This window comes from Aplosporella prunicola (assembly GCF_010093885.1).
Source record: "Aplosporella prunicola CBS 121167 unplaced genomic scaffold K452scaffold_8, whole genome shotgun sequence".
Classification (NCBI taxonomy): Eukaryota; Fungi; Ascomycota; class Dothideomycetes; order Botryosphaeriales; family Aplosporellaceae; genus Aplosporella; species Aplosporella prunicola.
In genome coordinates, this window is record NW_022983536.1 from 429,679 (window position 1) to 448,440 (window position 18,762).

Consider the following 18,762-nt stretch of genomic DNA (forward strand, 5'->3'; position numbering starts at 1 on the left):
AGACAAACTGCTATTGTACCTATTGCCCGCTGCATGGAATTCAAAGCATCCTATCATTGTGGTTTGCGCGCTGCATTACTCAGTAACTGGTCCGGATACGAGAAAATGCCCATCATCGGCACCATATGCTACATATCTTCGCTGTGGAGCTATATTACACTATCTGAGTAAAGGATGCCATCCACAGCCGCAGTGTCGTGCGTACGAACCTCGCTACCGCTGATCTGCATCGAGTAAAGCCACGCTCTGTCGTCGATGCTCGCAAAAAAAAGAAAAAGAGATTATCGCTGGGACGGTTGCAATCAACAAAGAGTCAAGACGGTACATCACCGCCAAAAGCAGTAATCTGCTGCTCAACAGCAGCTGCAAAGCACCATGATACTAACCCCACGTACCGCCGCCTCCACGACCCTGTCTCTTCTGCGCGGACAGTCTCCAGTCATCCTCGCCAGCATACTTGTTGTGCAGCGGCTGAATACGCTCGGCCTTCTTTCTCTTGCTAAGTCTGTCCGTGGGAGCAACCTTAAAGAAAGTCGGGGCGGCGGTGACAAGCCACTTCGGCTCTATGGCTGTCACGACATGCATGTACTCCTTGGTCGTCTCGACAACGGAGTTGAAGATGACATGTTCGGCAGGCTTGCCGAAAAGGGCAGAGGAGGGGTGCAGATAAACAGGGTTCCCTTCAACAAGCGTTTTGTAGCCTTCTTGCGGGTCCTTGCGCGCGGAGTTGCGGAAGAAACCAGAGCAAAGAGCTTGGCGTACGAGTTTAGTATCGCGACCACACGAGACCAAAGCGCTCTTGTGACGCTGTAGGATGGTAATAAGTTGCTTGCGAACGTCTTCGACTCGCTTCATGGAACGCGGCTGAATGAAATTTTCGAAGCACCAAGGAGTAGAGAACTTGGATTGCTTCCAAGCATTGTAGACGTTGAGCAGCGTGAGATGATCACCGTGCGGATCGTGAAATTTGGCCTTTTTCTGGTCAGCTTGCTGCTGCTTGTCCTTTGGTCTGTGGAAAACGGTCTGAACAGCAGAGATCATGGCAACGATAGTAAGCATCTCGTCAGAACAACCCATTTCCACAGACATGATGAGAGCCTTGGCGAGAGCTGGATCCATAGGATAGTCTGCCATTTTCCGGCCAAGACGGGTGAGCAATCCTTCGTCATCTAGGGCAGACAGTGCGTAGAGCTCTTCCAGAGCAGTCAACATGGTGTTCGTGGGAGGCGGGTCCATGAAGTCAAAATGCAAGAGGTCATTGATGCCCATAGCCTTAAGCATGAGAATAGTGTTGGAAAGGTTTTGGCGCTGGATTTCGGGAATGGTTGTAGGCAGCATTTCTGATTGGAAAGCCGATTCGGTGTAGAGCCTGAAGCACTTGCCAGGCCCAGTTCTTCCGGCTCTGCCTGCACGTTGCTTTGCTTGCGCCTGCGAGATGGGTGTCACTTGAAGACGATCCATGCCAAGCTTAGCATCATACGCAGTCTGTTTGACAAAGCCGGGATCGACGACATAGTAGATTCCATCGATGGTGATAGAAGTCTCTGCGATGTTGGTGGCAATGACCACCTTTCTTCCACCTGATGGCGCCGGTTCAAAGATTCGACTTGCGACTTCGCTTGGAAGTGCGCCATAAATGGGCAAGATAATTAGTTCTGGAACCTGTGGACCCAGCGCCTTCATGCGTTCGTAGAGGATTTCGCAGCTAGTGTCGATCTCTTCCTTGCCCGTCAAGAACAACAGAATATCTCCCGGAGGCTCGGTAATATGGATCTGCATGACGGTGGTCAAAGCAGAATCCAAATAATCAGACTCCGGTTCGCGCGAGTACATGATCTCGACAGGGAAGGTACGGCCGGGAATGGAGAAGATGGGGCACTTGTTGAAGTACTCCGAGAATTTGTCTGCATCAAGGGTGGCTGATGTGACGATGAGCTTCAGGTCGGGCCTTCGCTTCAGGGTCTTCTTCAGGAGACCGAACAGAACATCCGTGGCAATCGTGCGCTCGTGAGCCTCGTCGAGCATAATGACAGAGTACTTGTTCAACATGGGATCCAAAAGGATCTCGCGCTGCATGATACCGTCTGTCATATACTTGATCTTCGTGCTTGGACTGGTGCAATCCTCGAAACGGATGGTATATCCAACCTCCTCGCCGAGTTTACAGCCCACTTCCTCCGAGACACGTTGAGCAACTGACATGGCAGCCACACGACGAGGCTGTGTGCAGCCGATCATGCCGTTGTTCGCAAAGCCACCTTCGGCCAGATACTGTGTCACCTGGGTAGTCTTGCCTGATCCGGTATCACCAACCACAATGAGAAGTTGGTGATCATTGACTGCTTGGAGCAACTGATCACGAAACTTGAATACTGGAAGGCTTTCCCGTTGCTCCTTGATAGACATGGAGGTGCGCTTGCCGAAGGATTGCTCCTTTCCCGATGTGATGCGTTTCCATTCTGGAATCGGTTCATTTTTCGTGGGTTGAGCAGTTCGCAAGTCACTAGCAAACTTGCGTTGGTCAGGACCAGCCATTGGGTCGTTCCATTGTGCGCTGAGATCGACACGGCTGGCATCCTTGGAAGCTTTGTCCGCCGCTTCTTGTTGTCGTAGGTCACGGCGCTCTTTAGCCAAGGTCTCTCCTGACATTGCCGCTCTGTTCATAGAGCCGTCTGGGGCTTTGACGACACGGATGGGCGAAAGCTCAAGGGACTGCTTCGTCTGACCTGCAAGGAAAGGAGGTTCCTCTTCGCGGACTTCAATATCCACATCCATGTCCTCCTCGGCCATCTCACCGTTTGCACCAATAGAGTCGTACTCTTCGTTGATGCCTGGATAGTCAGCAGCAGAAAGGACACCAGAAGCGATAAGCTGTTGAATCTCCCAGCGCTCCGGTGAAGTCATTCTCTTCCTGCTCTTAGATCCGCCGGTTTTGCTTTCGACGATGGGTACAGTTGATGTTAGATTGCCGTATCGGTCCATGCTATTAGGTGCACCACCTAATGCTTCCATGTTTGCGCCAGAGCCCAACCTTCGTTCAGGTGCCAGGTCTTGGCCTGTAATCTGATCCACCTCTTTCATGGAAAGACTAACACGGTTGTTCTCCATTTTCATAACCTTTACCTTCACTTCTTGGTTGCGAGCAACGAGATCAGAAGGGTGATTGACCCGACCCTCGCCCATTGCTGAGATATGCACCAACCCATCGACTTTACCACGCACGCCTAAGAGATTTACGAACACGCCAAAATCTTTGACGCCCGTGACACGGCCTGTGTATACCTTGTGGAGGACGGGACTGTCATCGAGTTCGGGGGTGGGAGGACGACGGAAATCATCGTCATCTCGGTGGCGGCGTCTGCTTCTCCTCTTGTCTTCGCGTTCATCTTGGCGATCATCCTTGCGGTAGTTTCTGCGGTCATCTAAGCCTCTCCTTGCACGCGTGCGGCCAAACTCGTCCTCAAAAATGTACTCGTCGTTTTTGGTGCGTCTATGGCTTTTCCCAGGACTACGCGAGCGAGAACGTGACCGGGACGCATAGCGATTCCTCTTGCTCCTGTTGTTGTCATAATCATTCTCTCTTTGGGGACTGATGCTTCTCTTCCTTGCGACACCATTTCCAGGAGCGCTGGTTGCCTTTTCCGCAAGGCTTTCCAGCATCGCGAACGTGTTATCGAGCGCATCGAGCTCATCGAACTTTGGACCTTCCTCTGACAGGCCGTTTGCCTCCTCATCCTCAAACCCCGGCACTTCCTTATCCGCCAAGGCGAGTCCCTTGAACACTCTGGCCTTCCTGTCCCTTTCATCTCCCGGATCTTCCTTGTTTTCCACAACCTTGCTGTCGGCCTTCGACTTGTACTTCGGGTGCATAGTAAGGACTAATCGATCGATGCTCTCTATGAGACTTTGGGGAAACTCTGCGCCCATCTCCTCGAGGTTGGCCTTGAATTCCGGAAGAGACTTGCATTTTGAGTGCTGGTCGATGACGAATTCGGCGAGCGTCTTGTCGCTTATGCCTAAATGGTTCTGCAGTTCAGAAGTGACTTTTGAGACGAGCGAAAGAAGCTCGAGGGAGCTGAGGTCGTCCATGATTGGAGATGCGATGACACCGGCTCCAGTAGGGTGCGAGAAGAGTAGGGTGGAGACTTGCGCGCACCTTGCGCTGGACTGTTGGATAGCAGTTCGCGCATACGAATCTCACCCGCGCATCTGCGATGCGGACAAATCGCCAAGGCCCCGCAACGCTAGGGAATACGATGTTCCGGGGCACGCTAGATCCCGATTCCCGTGCCTGCCCCGCGCGGCCCCCGAAACCGACATCCGACAGCCCCTCCTGATAAGATAAGATAGGCAAGCCACACACGCAAAAGCCAGGCCCAGCAACCATTGACACGAAACACTTGTACGCACATCATCTCAGCCTGCTCACACAATTGATGGCAACCTGTCGTCAGAGATCGGCTCCACCACTCCGACGCAAAGTTTTAGATTGGAGAGCTGTTAGCCAAGTGCCAAGTCAGCGGTGAGAGCTAGTGCCACAATAATCAGACGAGTCTACCGAGTCGTCGTCGTCGTCAAGCACAGCGCATATCGCAAAGCGGGCCTAGCCGTTTCAAAGTTCTACAAACCTTCGAGAAGTAGGCAAAGAATTCTCCGATCAGCGGGGTGGCGCGCTACCCGCAATACGAGCGGTGTACACTGAGTAGCAGTGAGGCGCAAACACCCAGTGTGGCTTGCACGCCGCAGTTGTGGCGGTGCGACCAGCTCAACAGGGGTGCTGTAGAGTCTAGAGTAGAGAGTAGAGGGCCTAAAAGACGTAATCCTCTGGTGGATACTAGTTAACTATTGGACAATTTGTTGGTTTGACCAGCCGCCCAGCCACCCAGTCCTGTGGCGGAATGCGCGAAGCTGCGAACTTTCGCGCCTGAAAAAATGCCGGCGGCCAGATGGTTGGGGCCATCTGTCGCCTGACAGTTTGTCACAGTGCGCATCACCCGTCGACCCCCGCCGTTGGGCACTCCCAAGCTCCTGAAAGGAGCTTCGCGTTTCATCGCCTGTAACGGTGCGAGTGATTGGATAGAAAAGGATTTCCGTAGAAACTCAATGCGGGACAAGCTCAAGTCAAGCAAGACAAGCAAAAGCAAGTTTGAAGCTGGTGGCTCTGCCAAGGAACCTGAAGTCATCGTGGCTACTTCGAAGCCACTCGTGCTACGGACTACTACATACTGACGACCTTTGATGCGGGCCAGGGTCCAAACTGTCAAAAGCCTTGGTTTGCGGTGTGCGTTGGTCTGATGTAACGCGCGCGGCCCACGCTACGAAATTGCACAAAGACACGTCCCCATCTCGCTCCGTACTGGAAACAGACCATCGCCGGCGTCTCGCTCGATCCACTGATCTGCCTCTAGCCTATGCTCTCTCGCTCTATCCAGGTGGCTGTGCACAGGCTTCATCAATTACCCTTAGCCGCCTCCCTCCCCCCTTGCTGGCTGTGTTGCAGTCGTCCTCTTCAAAGGCTTGGCCTCCCCAAATTAACTAAGGCCCTCACTTGAGACTCCCAGGCTCTTTCTGTCAAATTACCGCACGTTTCTTCGGTACGAGTACGACTACCGACCGGCAAGGCACAATCCAACGTCCCTCACCCGACCGACCGCAGCCAACAAACTCGCAATCAAGCCGCGCACAGCCGGCCCCCACCGTTACTTCCGATCTGTCTGTCAGCCCGACGCTGTTGCGTGTTGCGTTGCCTTGAGGAACGCCTTCATTCATCAATTCGCCGAGCCAGTGCGTGCACGCTCCGCTCTTGCTCCAGGAGGTCAGGCTTCCGGCAGCCTCGTCTTGCGACCCAGCCTTTTTCATCATGCGTAAGACCCCATTCACCTTACAACAATTCTTGCCGTGTGGACCGCGCGCGGTCGCATGCTATCCAATACAATAGAATATACTCACAATGCCATATCTAGATTCAATCAAGTCAAGAGCGCGCCATACGGCATGGACGGCCGGCGACAGGAACTCGTGGAACCCATGGTCTAGGAGAATCTCATACAACAGAGATTTGCAGCAGTTCGATGAAGAGAACCCTCCTCTTCGGGATTACGAAGATGCATCGCGGCCATCGCACGAGTCCAGGGCGCACTCGGAGGGATGCATAGATGGCGATCTCGAGATGGACAGGATGAAGCCCAGCGAACAGCCTATTCACCCCGCCACCATGCCGACGCAATCCGCTTCCGATTCCTATTCTCCGTTGAATAACCAGACGAACCAGCCGCCGGTCAAGGAACCTTCTGTCGACACCGATCCTACCTTGGTTGGTGGAAGGAGGAGAAAAGTAAACACCGGCCTTGACGGCAAAAACGACACCACCAACGTCGAGCAACCGAGTTTGGAACGCAAGGCCAGCACCAGGTCAAAGAAGTCAACCAAATCGAAGAACCGGCCTCCGATTACTCCTTGGAGCCAATTCAAGCATGTGGTGTTCGGGTCGTGGGTTAACTTACTCCTCGTCATGGTCCCTGCCGGTTTCGCGGTCAATTATGCCCACATCAACGGTGTCGCAGTCTTCGTCATCAACTTCATCGCCATTATTCCATTGGCTGGTATGCTGGGTTACTCTACGGAAGAGCTTGCACTCCACGTCGGAGAAACGCTTGGTGGTTTGCTCAACGCTTCTTTTGGGTAAGTTTTGGCGTGGCCTATCTTGTACAACGCGCATTGTTTTGCTAACATTCCACAGTAACGCTGTTGAATTGATTGTCGGTATTCAGGCTCTCGTCAAGGGTGAGCTCACTATTGTCAAGACATCTCTGATTGGCAGTATGCTTTCCAACCTTCTCCTGGTCATGGGCATGTCCTTCTTCCTCGGTGGCATCAACCGCCTCGAGCAGCACTTCAACATTACGGTTGCACAGACCGCAGCCAGTCTTCTGGCTCTGGCTGTTGCTAGTTTGATCATCCCCACCGTTTTCCACATGTGGGTTGAGGCAGACGTTCCGGACCTAGTCGATACCGATGCGCTGTCTCGCGGTACTTCGGTTATTTTGCTCTTCGTCTACGCCTGCTATCTTATCTTCCAGCTCAAGACGCACGCCGTAATGTACAACGAACCTAGTCAGAAGGGCGAGAAGAGGCCATCCTCAAAACTGGAGCCAGGTGCCACCAACCTAGGCCTTGCTCGCATTGGTGCCAACACTGCTGCTACTGCAGGTGGTCAAGTTAACCAGGCCAACCTTGTCCACAGAGGGGACCTGGAGGAAGAAGAAGACGAAGAAGAGATCCCGGTCCTGACGGTCTGGGGTGCTCTCGTTTCTCTTGCGATATCCACTATTTTGGTCGCGTTCTGCTCGGAGTTCATGGTTGACAACATCTCCGAGGTCGCTGGTGAAGGAAAGGGTCTCTCTCAAACCTTCCTTGGTCTTATTCTGTTGCCGATCGTCGGTAACGCGGCGGAACATGCAACGGCTGTCACTGTTGCCATGAAAGACAAGATGGACCTCGCCATCGGCGTTGCTGTCGGTTCGAGCATGCAGATTGCGCTGCTTGTCTTGCCTTTGGTTGTGATCATCGGTTGGATCGTAAGTTACTCTTAGTTCTCATGTTTCAATTCGTATACTAATCCAGAAACAGATTGGCCAAGACGCAATGAACCTGTCTTTTGATGGGTTCCAAATTGCAGTCCTGTTTGTGGCTGTCTTGTTGGTCAACTACCTGATCGGAGACGGCAAGTCACATTGGCTGGAGGGCATGCTCCTCATGACGACCTACACGATCATTGCCGTTGCTGCCTTTGTTTATCCTGATTAAACATCAGGCGGATATGGCAACCCCTTCTGCATCCTCCACGACTAAGATGGCGGCCTACTTTTGGCGATGCGGAGATTTGGCGTTTATCTCTTTTCTAACGATGATAGAAGGACTCGGGCCATTCGAGTTCTCCTTTTGACTTTTAGCATTGCAATGATACCGAAGTCTTTAGATCTGCTGGACTGCTTGATCTTGAAGAAGTTCACTTCAAGTTTGTTGTTCTGTATTCTATTGTCAAAATGGCCTTCTTTCCCTAATGTATATAAAGACTTCATGAGGACATTTCTCTGTCCTCTATTTTACTATAACGCAATTTCTTAATACTCCATTGAATGCTTTGTTACTTTCTCTTGGGGGGATTCATTTTTGTTTCTCTTTGTTCACCACCTTGGTTTCACCTTGGCTTCAAGACCTTTTATCTCACAAGTATAATTATTCATATCTTCATTAACAGAAATGTTTTTCAAAGCAGCCGGAGAAGCTAAATGGCGACCAACAAAACTCATCTTTCCGATAATTAACGGCCTCTACGTATGGATAGGATCAGGTGGTATTACCTTCATTTGTGGCTGGAGGTATAATCTGTAAGTCTGGCTGTGTATAAGAAGATGACCCTGTTCCCTTACTAACAGTATATTTTCTTTTTACTTAGGAGATGACTTGTATCTACGCTCATTGGAGCCATTTGTCGCTCACGAATCCACACAACCCTCTATTTGTTGAACTCTGTTCATGCTTATGATAAGGGATTCGCCATGTTCGTAGTGGATTATCTTACAGCTTCCACGGAATCATACTTGTGCTTATGCTCGGATTACCAAACTCGTACTCTTGCCGGGGTATTATGAACACGAACCCATGCGTCTGGACGAGGAGTATCTCCAGCGATGCTCGGGAGGGGTTTCGTCTCACAATAGAGCAAAAGGAGCGTCACGGTTGTGAATTAGATCCCAACATGAGGGTGGGTAATGACATCCGATCCCATGCCGAAGGTTAATGGTCTCCTGGAGAGATGTTTATACCTATGTTGGGGATCATCCTGTTCTCCTACACAGTTGATCTAATCTCACTCTCTAGTCTCTTTCGCCGCTTCGGTCAGCTCGAACCGTAGGGCCTTCCCTCCCTTGGCATTTGGCCCATTCTTCCTGACACCTTCCTCTCTTGCCGCCTCGGCCAGCTTCAACAGCAGGACCTTCCTCCCCTCCCTTCCTCCCTCCTCCCTTCCTTCCTTCTTTCCTTCTTGCCTTCTCCCATGGCGTTTGCCTCATCCTTCTTGCTACCTTTTTCTCTCACTTTTCCTTTAGATACTACGCCCAACCTTTGCTCCACCCGCTTATAAACTTCTCCCTCTCTTCCAACCTTCTAACTCATCTTCCTCTCCTCCATGCCTTCATCAGTCAATCCCCACCTTGCCTAGCTAATACCTACTCCTCTACTACATTCTACCCTCGTCATCTCCGCCCTTCTTGGCTCTCTTCTTCATCGTAGTCATTACCACCAACGCTCGCACATCATCCTTCTGCCCTTCACCCACCGCGCCGTCACTCACCACGACTGGCCTCATCGTTCGCAAACCCTTTCAAGCCTTCAACTATGGCCGAACCGTCTCCCGTTCCTCACATTAAGTCTGAAGGAGATGGTGATGAAAACACGACCAGAGCTCTTACCAATCCGCGAGCCGCGGACGAAGCTGGAAACAGCTTCAGCCAGCCAATCGACATAGACTCAGACGATGACGATGCCGGTCCAGGTTCTTCGTCAGCACAACAAGTGAAGGATGAGCCAGACGTGCAGGAACTCAGTTCCATTCCCGAGGATGTCCCTGGCGGGAAGCCAGGGAACGCTATTGTTATTGAAGACGATGTCGATCCACCCCACCTCACCAGCACAAACGATGCGCCGCCTCTAGCCTCTTTAGAAAATATCAACGATGCCTGCCCTATACCCGATGATGATGTCCAGCCCAACCTCACCAGCACTAGAGACGCGCCTTCTCTAGAAGATCTGGAAAATACCAACCACACCCAGCCCGTACCAGATGATATTGTCCAACCCGACGCTATTGAAGCCCATTCCGCCGGCTCGGATACTGTCGTTCATTCTACGGAAAGTTTGCCCAGTCCAAGCGACAATGCTAACAACTTCGGAGAGTCTATTCTTCAAACTCCCGGCCAGCTCCCTTCTGGTAATCAAAGTGCAGTCAACCAAGTACCAGACAATTTGCAACAAGATGGACAGAGAGGTAACCTATTGGCGGCGCGCCAGCTACTGCGGCAGAAGTTCCGGCCTGGCGCGACAGGCAACATACCTTCCCCTCCTGTCACATCGCAGCCGATTCCTGAAGTTGTCATGGAGGATGATGATGATGAGAACAGAATTGCCGCGGAGGAATTCGCCCAGGCAAAGCGCGAGTACGAAGCAAAAGTAGCGGCCAAGCAGCACAGTTTCGATGATGAGATAAACTTCATGCGTCTTGAAGTCATTGAGGCCGCACGCTTGAGGAAGCTAGAAGAAGATGCAAAGTGGGATGCGCCCGGGGATGATGGGTCCGACTCAGAAGACGGGGACCCCAGCAGCTTGTTTGTGCCCGACCAAGGCAAGCGAAAGACTCGTAAGAGACGCCGTCAGGAGGATGATGATGAGGAGGACAATGCTGGAGAAGGCCCTTCGACAAACTCAAGGAAGACAACCAGAAGAAAAATTCAGAAGACTTCCGGAGACAATTCTATGAGCGAGATGGAGGCAATGGTTCACGCCATGGATGGGGAGAATCAACCCCGCAAAAAGCAGAGAGGAACTCAGGCTGGCAAACAACGCGCTGCTAAGCCTGCTGCCAAGAGAGGCAGGCCTAAGGGCAAGGGAAATAAAAAAAAGAAAGATGTCCCTCGCAAGAACAACCATACGGATATCGGTTCTCTCCTTACAATGAACGTTTGGAAGGATGCTGCCCTAAACAAGGACGCGCCTGATCAACCGGGATTTGACGACACAGTCAAAGCACAAGCTCTAAAGAAGCTCATCGCGTCAGTTCCGGCAGAGTTCAAAAAATCTGCGCAATTGGACCGGGATAATCTCCTTGCTGCTACCAAACAGTTCACTGGGAAGGGAGCAGTCAGGGCCAATGGAGCAAGCGGATGGTCGCTTAAGGGTTTCAAGAGCTCCCTCACCAGCTATCAAGTTATTGGTGCAGGATTTATGCGTGCCAGGGAGACTGGTGGAGATGAACCACGGGGAGGCATATGTGCAGACACCATGGGCTTTGGCAAAACCGTCATGTCTTTAGCAGTTTTTACCAACGACAAGGTAACCGAGGGCCCCCGAGGCACCCTTATCGTTGTACCGTCTTCTCTCGTCGGTCAATGGTACAACGAATGCTTCAAGCACATCAAACGTAAGGTTACCATTCACAGACAGGTTGGGGAGTATAAGCTGGAGGGTGAGGCGGCTGAAACGCAACTACAAACGTTCGACATCGTCATCACAACTTACCACGAGGTAATGTATTCTTACCCGAAGACAGAGACGCCTGTTGAGTTACAAACCAGCGAGGAGAAACAGGAATGGTGGTCTAAGCATTTCGAGGAGTTCAAGGGTCCTCTACATCGCGTTCATTGGAACAGATGCATTTTGGACGAAGCCGCCTGCATCAAGAACTATCAGTCACGTACTTCTCTTGCCTGCCGCGCCCTTACAGCAGATAAGAGATGGGCACTCAGTGGCACGCCTATCATGAACAGCTGCACCGAGCTGTACCCCTATTTCAAATTTCTCCGCTGTCCCTACACAGGCAGTTTTAAACTGTTCAAGCAAAACTACTATGGCGATGAACCTGAGAAATTCCAGCGCCTGATGTTGATGCTCAACAAGTTCATGCTCAGACGGACTCATCGGGATATTTTATTCGGTGCGCCTATTTTGAAGCTTCCAAAGGGTGACCAGCGCATATTCTGGGTCCAGTTCAACCCTCTCGAACGCGCGGTCTACAACATCGTCAAGCAGCGTATGATCAAGAGAATTAATGCAATTGCGCGCAAGGGCTTGATCAAAGAAAATTACTCTCACGTTCTCACGATGCTTCTCCGCCTTAGACAGCTGACTGGACATATCCTGTTAGTCGAATCGACTATGCAAGACATCCTTGACAAGTCCGATCATGAGCTGATCCGCCAGTTGGCTGAGGACGAGGCGAATTTTGAAGACGAACGATCGGCGCAAATGCTACAACTTCGGAAGCTCCTCAAGGCTTCCGCTTCCCAACCAGCTCAGGGCCAGCAACAGATGCCGCCCGATACGCCTCAACAGCAAGCGCAACAAGATCAGTTGGCCTTGATTGATGCGGACAAAGAGGTTGGGCGTCAACACGGCCTTACTTACAATTTTGGCAAGTACCTTGAGACGTTGCGCGAGGGTCAAAAGCTTGAAGATCTTAAAGCTCGTTCACTCTGTGCCAGCTGCCGTCAGGTGCCCGCAAAGGCGTTCGTGACTTCTTGCTACCACATTTACTGCATGGAATGCTTGGAGACGCTTCAACACCAGGCAGCTTCTCGTGGACGCAACAAAGCGCGTTGCTTGGAGTGTTCAATCGAATACAGCGGCACGGCACCGTGTGATGACTTCACGCTTGACAGCATCATGTCGTCTGCTGAATACGAAGACGAGGAATTTCCCCCCGTAAATCGGTGGAGGAAGAAGAAGGACGAGGCACAGCTGGTCAAGAACTGGCTCAACCTGCCCGGTCCGGTGCTCCCATCGGCGAAAACCATGGCGATGAAGGCGCAGATACTGAACTGGATCGGCGAGAACCCGGACGTGAAGATCATCATCTACTCGCAGTTTCTCTCGATGATCCGCATCATTGAAAAGGTTTGCGACGGCGAGAACTGGTTGTACGTCCCCTATCACGGGCAGATGAGCCACAGCGCGCGCGACAAAGCCATTGAGACGTTCAAGAAGCCCGAGATCCGCATCATGATCGCGTCGCTGAAGTGCGGTGGCCTAGGCCTCAACCTGACAATGGCCTCGCGCGTCATCAGCATCGACCCGTGGTGGAACTTGAGCGCGGAGATGCAGGCCTTCTGCCGCGTGTTCCGCATCGGCCAGGACCAGGAGACGTCGATGACGCGCTTGGTCGTCGAGCAAACCGTCGACGCTGACATGATCGACATGCAGGACCGCAAGCAGCGCGAGATTGACCGCGTGCTCGAGTCGGACAACCGGACGCAGAAGAGACTCACGGTCCAGGACATGATGAGGCTGTTTGGGCCGGTTCATGAGGATGACGAGGGCCATCCGTTCATCATCGCTGAGGATCGCGACACCTTGCCCCGGTTCAACGCCGACAGTGAGGACGAGGGCGACGAGCAGTGAAGCGCGCGCGCTGCACGCAGGCGCGACCTTTGCCGACCGCCGTATCGACGTACTGCGCAACGGAGTATTGCTAGCGGTGATTTTCGACACATGTTCAGGGCGAGTTGGTTTGGTTTACTTCTGTTTGAGTTTGCAGCTTCGACGGTCGGCAGATATTACTGCCATTCAGCACAAAAGTTATTGGGATTTAGTCGGTTGGTCACTCTTTTCACTACGTGGTATACCTAGTAGGTGCTGCTGGTTCAGTTCATATTCAGGATCTTGATTTCAGTATCGTGGGCATGCGCGGTGTGAAAGTGATGTGCAAGTGACTTTGAATGGATTTCAGGAACCGTCAATGAACAACAATAAAGAATAGGTAAGCAAAAACAATAAACAGGTACACAGTAAACAATAAACAACGGCAACGCGAAACATCTTCCAGGTGTACCTATTTGTAATGCACATCTCTCTCTCTCTCTCTCTCTCACCTAGCATAGAAGAGGCTGGATAGTTGGTGGATGGGTGGTGGGGGTTGGTTGGCTGAGGGTGGCTGCATGTGCTGCTGCTGCTGCTGCTGCTGCTGCTGCTGCCGATGCTGCGGGGCCAGTGTGTCAGATTGGTGGCCGCTGGGGGCGGTGGGCGAGCAATGCGGCTTCAGTGTCTGACTGCAGGCTGTTGTCTTCGTGTCGGATTTAGCGTCGTTGATGCTCAGGAGAGACTGCTCAGTGACGGCTGGCGGTGAGCCCGTGGGAGAGAAAGAAAGGCAAGATAGTCCCGCACGGCGCGCTTTGCGTACGTCTTTACCTGCTTGCGGTTCCGTCTCGTGGCAGAGTGCCCCCGCCTGCGCCTGTCGCACCGCGTCAAATTCCTTCAGGCCACCTAGCGCAGCATGAACGTGGCCACACGCGAGCGTGAGGTGGAAGAGACACTGCAGTCGTGCTTGAACAGCTTCGTCAAGGCGCGCGTCCTCAGCAGGGCTCCTTCGGCGGGAAGGGCGGGGTCGACGGGGTAGGTGTGGGCCAGCGACTCGACGAGGTCCGGCGGCAGGTGCAGCCACGGGCCGCCAAAGGACGAAATGTAGCGCCAATGCCTGAACACTGCCAGTAGTGTGAGATGCTCGTACTTGTTGCGGGAGATGACGACGGTCATGGATGGCGAGTTGCAGGGCAGATATAATAAGCAATGCGCAGGAATGGGTGGGCGAACCACGGCGGCGGCCTTGGAGCGCCGGATTGCCGTTTCGGGCAAAGCATAATTCCTCCCGGCTGCAAACATGCAACGGCGGCGGAAGGCCTGAATTACTTATTTCGGTTTCTCTCTCCCCCCCTCTAAATTATTCTCCCTTCTCTTCCCTTCCCGTTATGCTCCTCCCCACTTTGACTTGATCTTAGCGAACCGAACCGAGGAAACATGGGCATCCAAGGTGCTCCGTGCAGATGTCCCATCGACTTCGTCTCTCCAACAATGTCCGACGCCGAATTCGAGCCGCATCGCTCCAAACGGCAGCGCCCTCCATGGGGCCTGGCATGGCGTTCCCACGACCGCTTCATCATCTCCACTGTCGGCATGGGCATGTTCACCGACATGGTCCTGTATGGCCTCATAGTCCCCGGTAAGGCCCCGCCCCCCCGCCATTGCTCCCCGCATAGCTCCTCATCCAAAGCGCCCCCAGTCCTCCCCTTTCTCCTCGAGGATAGGCTCCACATGCCCCAGGGCAGCGTCCAGAGCAGCGTCTCCAACCTGCTGGCCGCCTATGCGGGCGCCTCGGTCGTGTCGTCACCCATCGCCGGCTTCCTCGCCGACAAGATGGGCAGCCGCCAACTACCCTTCCTGCTCGGTCTGATAGCTCTCTTGCTGGCTACCATACTGCTGGCAATTGGCGATAGCTTCTCGGGCCTGGTCGTTGCGCGTCTCCTGCAGGGACTTTCGGCCGCTGTCGTCTGGGTCGTTGGCCTGGCCCTGCTGGTTGAGACTGTTGGTCCCGAGAACCTAGGAGCTGTAATTGGCACGGTAAGATGCGCCGGATTACAGCTTTGCGACCAGAAGGTTAAACTCTCCCAGATCTTCAGCTTCATGACCGTAGGCGGTCTCGCAGCGCCTGTGGTAGGTGGCGTCCTATACAAGCGCACCGGCTACACCGGTGTGTTCGGCGTCGGACTCGGTTTGGTAGCTCTGGACTTTGTCATGCGGCTGCTGGTGATTGAGAAGAAGGTGGCCGCGCAGTACGACGAAGAGCCCCGTACTTCCAACGCCACCCCAGCAGGCCTGGGCATCCACACCGACGGCGCCGCCGACGAAGCCACGCCGCTGCTCGCACACCCCTCGTCCATCGACACGCACTACGTCCTGATCGGCAAGCGCAATCGTCTGACACGGCACTTCCCGATTCTTTCGTGCATGCGGTCGCCGCGCCTGCTGGTCGCCTTCTTCATCGGCTTCATCCAAGCCGTGCTCCTCGGCGCCTTCGACAGCACCATCGCCACGCTCGCCGAGCAGCTCTTCGCCTTCAACAGCCTGCGCGCCGGGCTCCTCTTCCTCCCCCTCGGCATCACGGACGTGGTGATTGGGCCCGTGGCGGGCTGGGCCGTCGACCGCCTCGGCCCCCGCACCGTCGCGGCGGCAGGATATACGTGGCTCGTGCCGGCGCTCGTGTGCCTGCGCTTCGCGCACGGGGGCGGCGTGCCAGCCATAGCGCTGCTGTGCGCGCTGCTGGGGCTCTGCGGAGCGGGCGTCGCGACGGTCAACGCGCCCGGTCTCGTCGAGGCCGGCCTCGTCGTCGACAAGTTCCATGCCGCGAACCCGACGCTCTTCGGGAAGGCGGGGCCGTACGCCCAGCTCTATGGCTGCACGTCCTCGATTTGGTGTCTGGGGCTCGCGGTGGGGCCGCTGATGGCCGGCGCGCTGAAGGAGCAGATTGGCTATGGCAATATGAATGCCGTGTTGGCGGGGCTGTGCGGCATTGCTGCGGTGCTGGCATGGGCATACATGGGCGAGAGGGGAGAGGAGCAAGGGGGGTACGGTGGGGAATGTGCGAGGTGAGGGGCGAGTGAGTAAGCTGAGTTTGCAAGTGCTTTTTTTTATTTTATTTTTTTTTTTTTTATTTTTAAAAAAAAAAGAGGGGGTTTCTGGGTCTGGGGAAGAAAAGGATCGAGTGCGATTGATGGGAGGCGGCGGCGTAAGGAGCTGGTAGCGTCCATTGCTGTGCCTAGGTAGGTGTTTTGCGGTATAGATAGGTAGATGTGTGTAGCTCCTAATCGGGTTAATGCGAGCAGCTGCTGTGCAACAAAGAGTTGCTGTGTAACAGAGAGTAGAAGCGGAGAAAGAGGTCGAGATACAATCACGAGCTGTCAGCATGACGGTTGGAGATACGCGGCGAGCTGTAGGTAGGTAGGTTTGATTTGCAGGTAAGCTCCTCCGCACGGAAGCAGGACAAACTACTCCTACATATAAAAACCGGTTCCGACCACAATTTCGACGGCCACTCCGACAATCACTTTAACGAAATGACTGTTCAGAATTATATGACAAGTCTAGGATACATGGTCTGGGATTTGGACACTAGGTGTTTTGGCGCTTCAGTGCACACGCTCTCATCCCATTCAAGCCCTCTTGAGAACGAACAATAGATGGCGGGTTGAGCGTGATGACGTTGATGCTCGCCATCACTGTATCGCGAAGCTGTGGCGCTTCTCTTCGTGGTGTTGCTGCTGTGGGTGAACATCTGCCGGGTAGAACTGCTTGCGGGCCGCGTGTTGTTTCGTGTTTGCGTGTGCTTTGATGGTACGAGTAGGTGCTGGTGGCTCTGCTCTCTCTTCCCGTCTTCTTCTTATTCTACCCATTTGGTTTTTTCCTCGGCTTCTTCGGTGGGCCTCGAAGGGGAGATTCTCCTGTTTGCTGGGGATAATTTGTTCATTCTCTCAAATATATATATATATATATACTTATAGAGTAAAATCTACCATATTGAAATATATGAAGGCGTGAAAATATTAAAGTGCTATAGTATTCTAAAAGTATACGGAATAGAAAAGTCCAAGGGGTATAGGGGTCTTTATGAAGATGTAAAGATATAATTATCTACGAGTAGAAGGTACATCAAGCTTGGCAGGCATGTTATCATGTAGGGTGGGCAAATATTATCGGGGGCCATGCACTATTAATCAATTGCCACACCAAGACCTTTCGATAACTAGTTAATTCCACCACCAATGGAGTGATTCATTCATCAGGTTTTAAGAGAAGAGCAGCCCGGTTGCAGAGGTTGCGAACACTCGCATCTGCCGCCTGATGTCATACTCTACCGTGCCGCGACGCCACCCGGCATGCATCCCTGACCTCGCCTCGCCCTCACAGATAACAACCGACAACAGACATGAACAAGAGTTGATACATCACACAAACGCAAACCGAGCCCGAGGCGAGCGGCTCGTCAGCACTACCACGTACTGCATCATCGCTCTCGCAAGCCCATCCACACGCGGGCGTGTGTAATCTACCGGTGCAGCTCGAGCCGCAGCAATCCATCCTCGCTTCCATCCGCTTTGGGAACAACAGGCAGGCAGCTCAGCTCACTCACTGCAACACCAAGCCAGCAAAAAGCCGCATCTACTCCATACAACGGAATGGAGGACACACACAACACCCTCGCTCGCTATCATATCGTGCCAACACTTGTGCTGCCTGAAGCCTCCCCCCAAAAATCCCTCCTCCTACATGTTTGTACCCACAACTCATCTCCAACAGCACCGCACCGCACCCACTCCAACCCAAAACAGCCGCAGCCTCAGCCTCAGCCCCGCCACACACCATCACCACCACCACCAATCTCCCTACGACGCAGTTCACGCCACCGCCCCCATCACCACACCTCACACCACCCCGGGCCCAAGCACCCCACGCACCGACCCCCTCCGGGCACCAACCCGAGCGAGCGACTCCCGACCGAAACCGCCCGCTCGCTGCGAAGCAAGAGCCGCACGGCACCAACGACGCGACGCGACGCAACGACCGCCCGAGCCGTCCCGGGTCTGGCGATGGCCGATGAGCACACGCCCACGCCCACGCACGGTCACGGTGGGTGGCAGGGTGGGAGATGCGCGCAGATCGATCGCTATCGCTAACTATCTCGCGGGTCTGAGCGCCCATCCCATCGCTCCCGGCGCCTGCCGCCTGCCGATTGCTGCCGCCGCGTCTGCGGACGGGCTGCGGGCTGCGGGCGCGTGTGGTGGTGGTGCCACTGTGCCACTCACTTCGCTCGCTGGCTGGGTGTGCGGCTGCGGTGCCGGTAGGTGGTGCGTGGCGGTGGTGCCGGTATCGGCGGGTGTTGTGGGAGTGGGTGTGATGGGGTTCTGCATGCATGCTTGCGTGTGTGGCTCTGGTGTGTGATCGCGATTCGCGATGCTTGCTCTGCTTGGGAGGGAGGGATTTGGGATCAATCCTGGGAGGATTGGGGTGGTGGCGAAGGATGTAGATTGGTTGGTTGGTTGGTTGGTTGGTGGATCCGTGTGCGTATGCTGGGAGAGGAAGCAGAAAAGATGTAGGAAAGAAATACCTGCTTGCTGTTACAAGCCAATTTAATCGCTGCGCAAAGAAGGACAAGAGTTGAGT

At 53.7% G+C, this 18,762-nt stretch overlaps 5 protein-coding genes across 5 annotated transcripts; 4 read left to right on the forward strand and 1 right to left on the reverse strand.

The window, feature by feature from the left end:
• Positions 1–6,214: 6,214 nt before the first annotated feature.
• On the forward strand, positions 6,215–7,806 carry K452DRAFT_224410 (uncharacterized protein; the record flags this gene model as incomplete). Its single annotated transcript, XM_033536684.1, has 3 exons — positions 6,215–6,681; positions 6,740–7,577; positions 7,630–7,806. 3 exons carry the CDS (start codon positions 6,215–6,217, stop codon positions 7,804–7,806), a joined length of 1,482 nt encoding a protein of 493 aa, XP_033399409.1.
• Positions 7,807–10,731: 2,925 nt separating this feature from the next.
• On the forward strand, positions 10,732–13,173 carry K452DRAFT_325644 (uncharacterized protein; the record flags this gene model as incomplete). The annotated part of the gene is made up of 1 exon (XM_033544794.1): positions 10,732–13,173. One exon carries the CDS (start codon positions 10,732–10,734, stop codon positions 13,171–13,173), a length of 2,442 nt encoding a protein of 813 aa, XP_033399410.1.
• An 861-nt stretch (positions 13,174–14,034) lies between these two features.
• On the reverse strand, positions 14,035–14,430 carry K452DRAFT_296692 (uncharacterized protein; the record flags this gene model as incomplete). Its single annotated transcript, XM_033541938.1, has 1 exon — positions 14,035–14,430. One exon carries the CDS (start codon positions 14,428–14,430, stop codon positions 14,035–14,037), a length of 396 nt encoding a protein of 131 aa, XP_033399411.1.
• A 181-nt stretch (positions 14,431–14,611) lies between these two features.
• Positions 14,612–16,619, forward strand: K452DRAFT_247032 (uncharacterized protein). The gene is made up of 3 exons (XM_033538041.1): positions 14,612–14,767; positions 14,828–15,165; positions 15,217–16,619. Exons 1-3 carry the CDS (start codon positions 14,620–14,622, stop codon positions 16,192–16,194), a joined length of 1,464 nt encoding a protein of 487 aa, XP_033399412.1. The 5' UTR covers positions 14,612–14,619; the 3' UTR covers positions 16,195–16,619.
• Positions 16,620–17,593: 974 nt separating this feature from the next.
• K452DRAFT_285739 (uncharacterized protein) lies at positions 17,594–18,731 on the forward strand. Its single transcript, XM_033540159.1, has one exon. The coding sequence runs from the start codon at positions 17,869–17,871 to the stop codon at positions 18,538–18,540; it is 672 nt and encodes a 223-aa protein (XP_033399413.1). The 5' UTR covers positions 17,594–17,868; the 3' UTR covers positions 18,541–18,731.
• Positions 18,732–18,762: the final 31 nt, after the last annotated feature.

Coding starts and splice junctions, on each gene's coding strand:
- K452DRAFT_247032 (XM_033538041.1), top strand. CDS start 14,620: ATGTCCGACGCCGAATTCGAGCCGCATCGCTCCAAACGGCAGCGCCCT. Junction 14,768..14,827: donor GTATGGCCTCATAGTCCCCG/GTAAGGCCCCGC, acceptor AAGCGCCCCCAG/TCCTCCCCTTTCTCCTCGAG. Junction 15,166..15,216: donor TAGGAGCTGTAATTGGCACG/GTAAGATGCGCC, acceptor AAACTCTCCCAG/ATCTTCAGCTTCATGACCGT.
- K452DRAFT_285739 (XM_033540159.1), top strand. CDS start 17,869: ATGTTTGTACCCACAACTCATCTCCAACAGCACCGCACCGCACCCACT.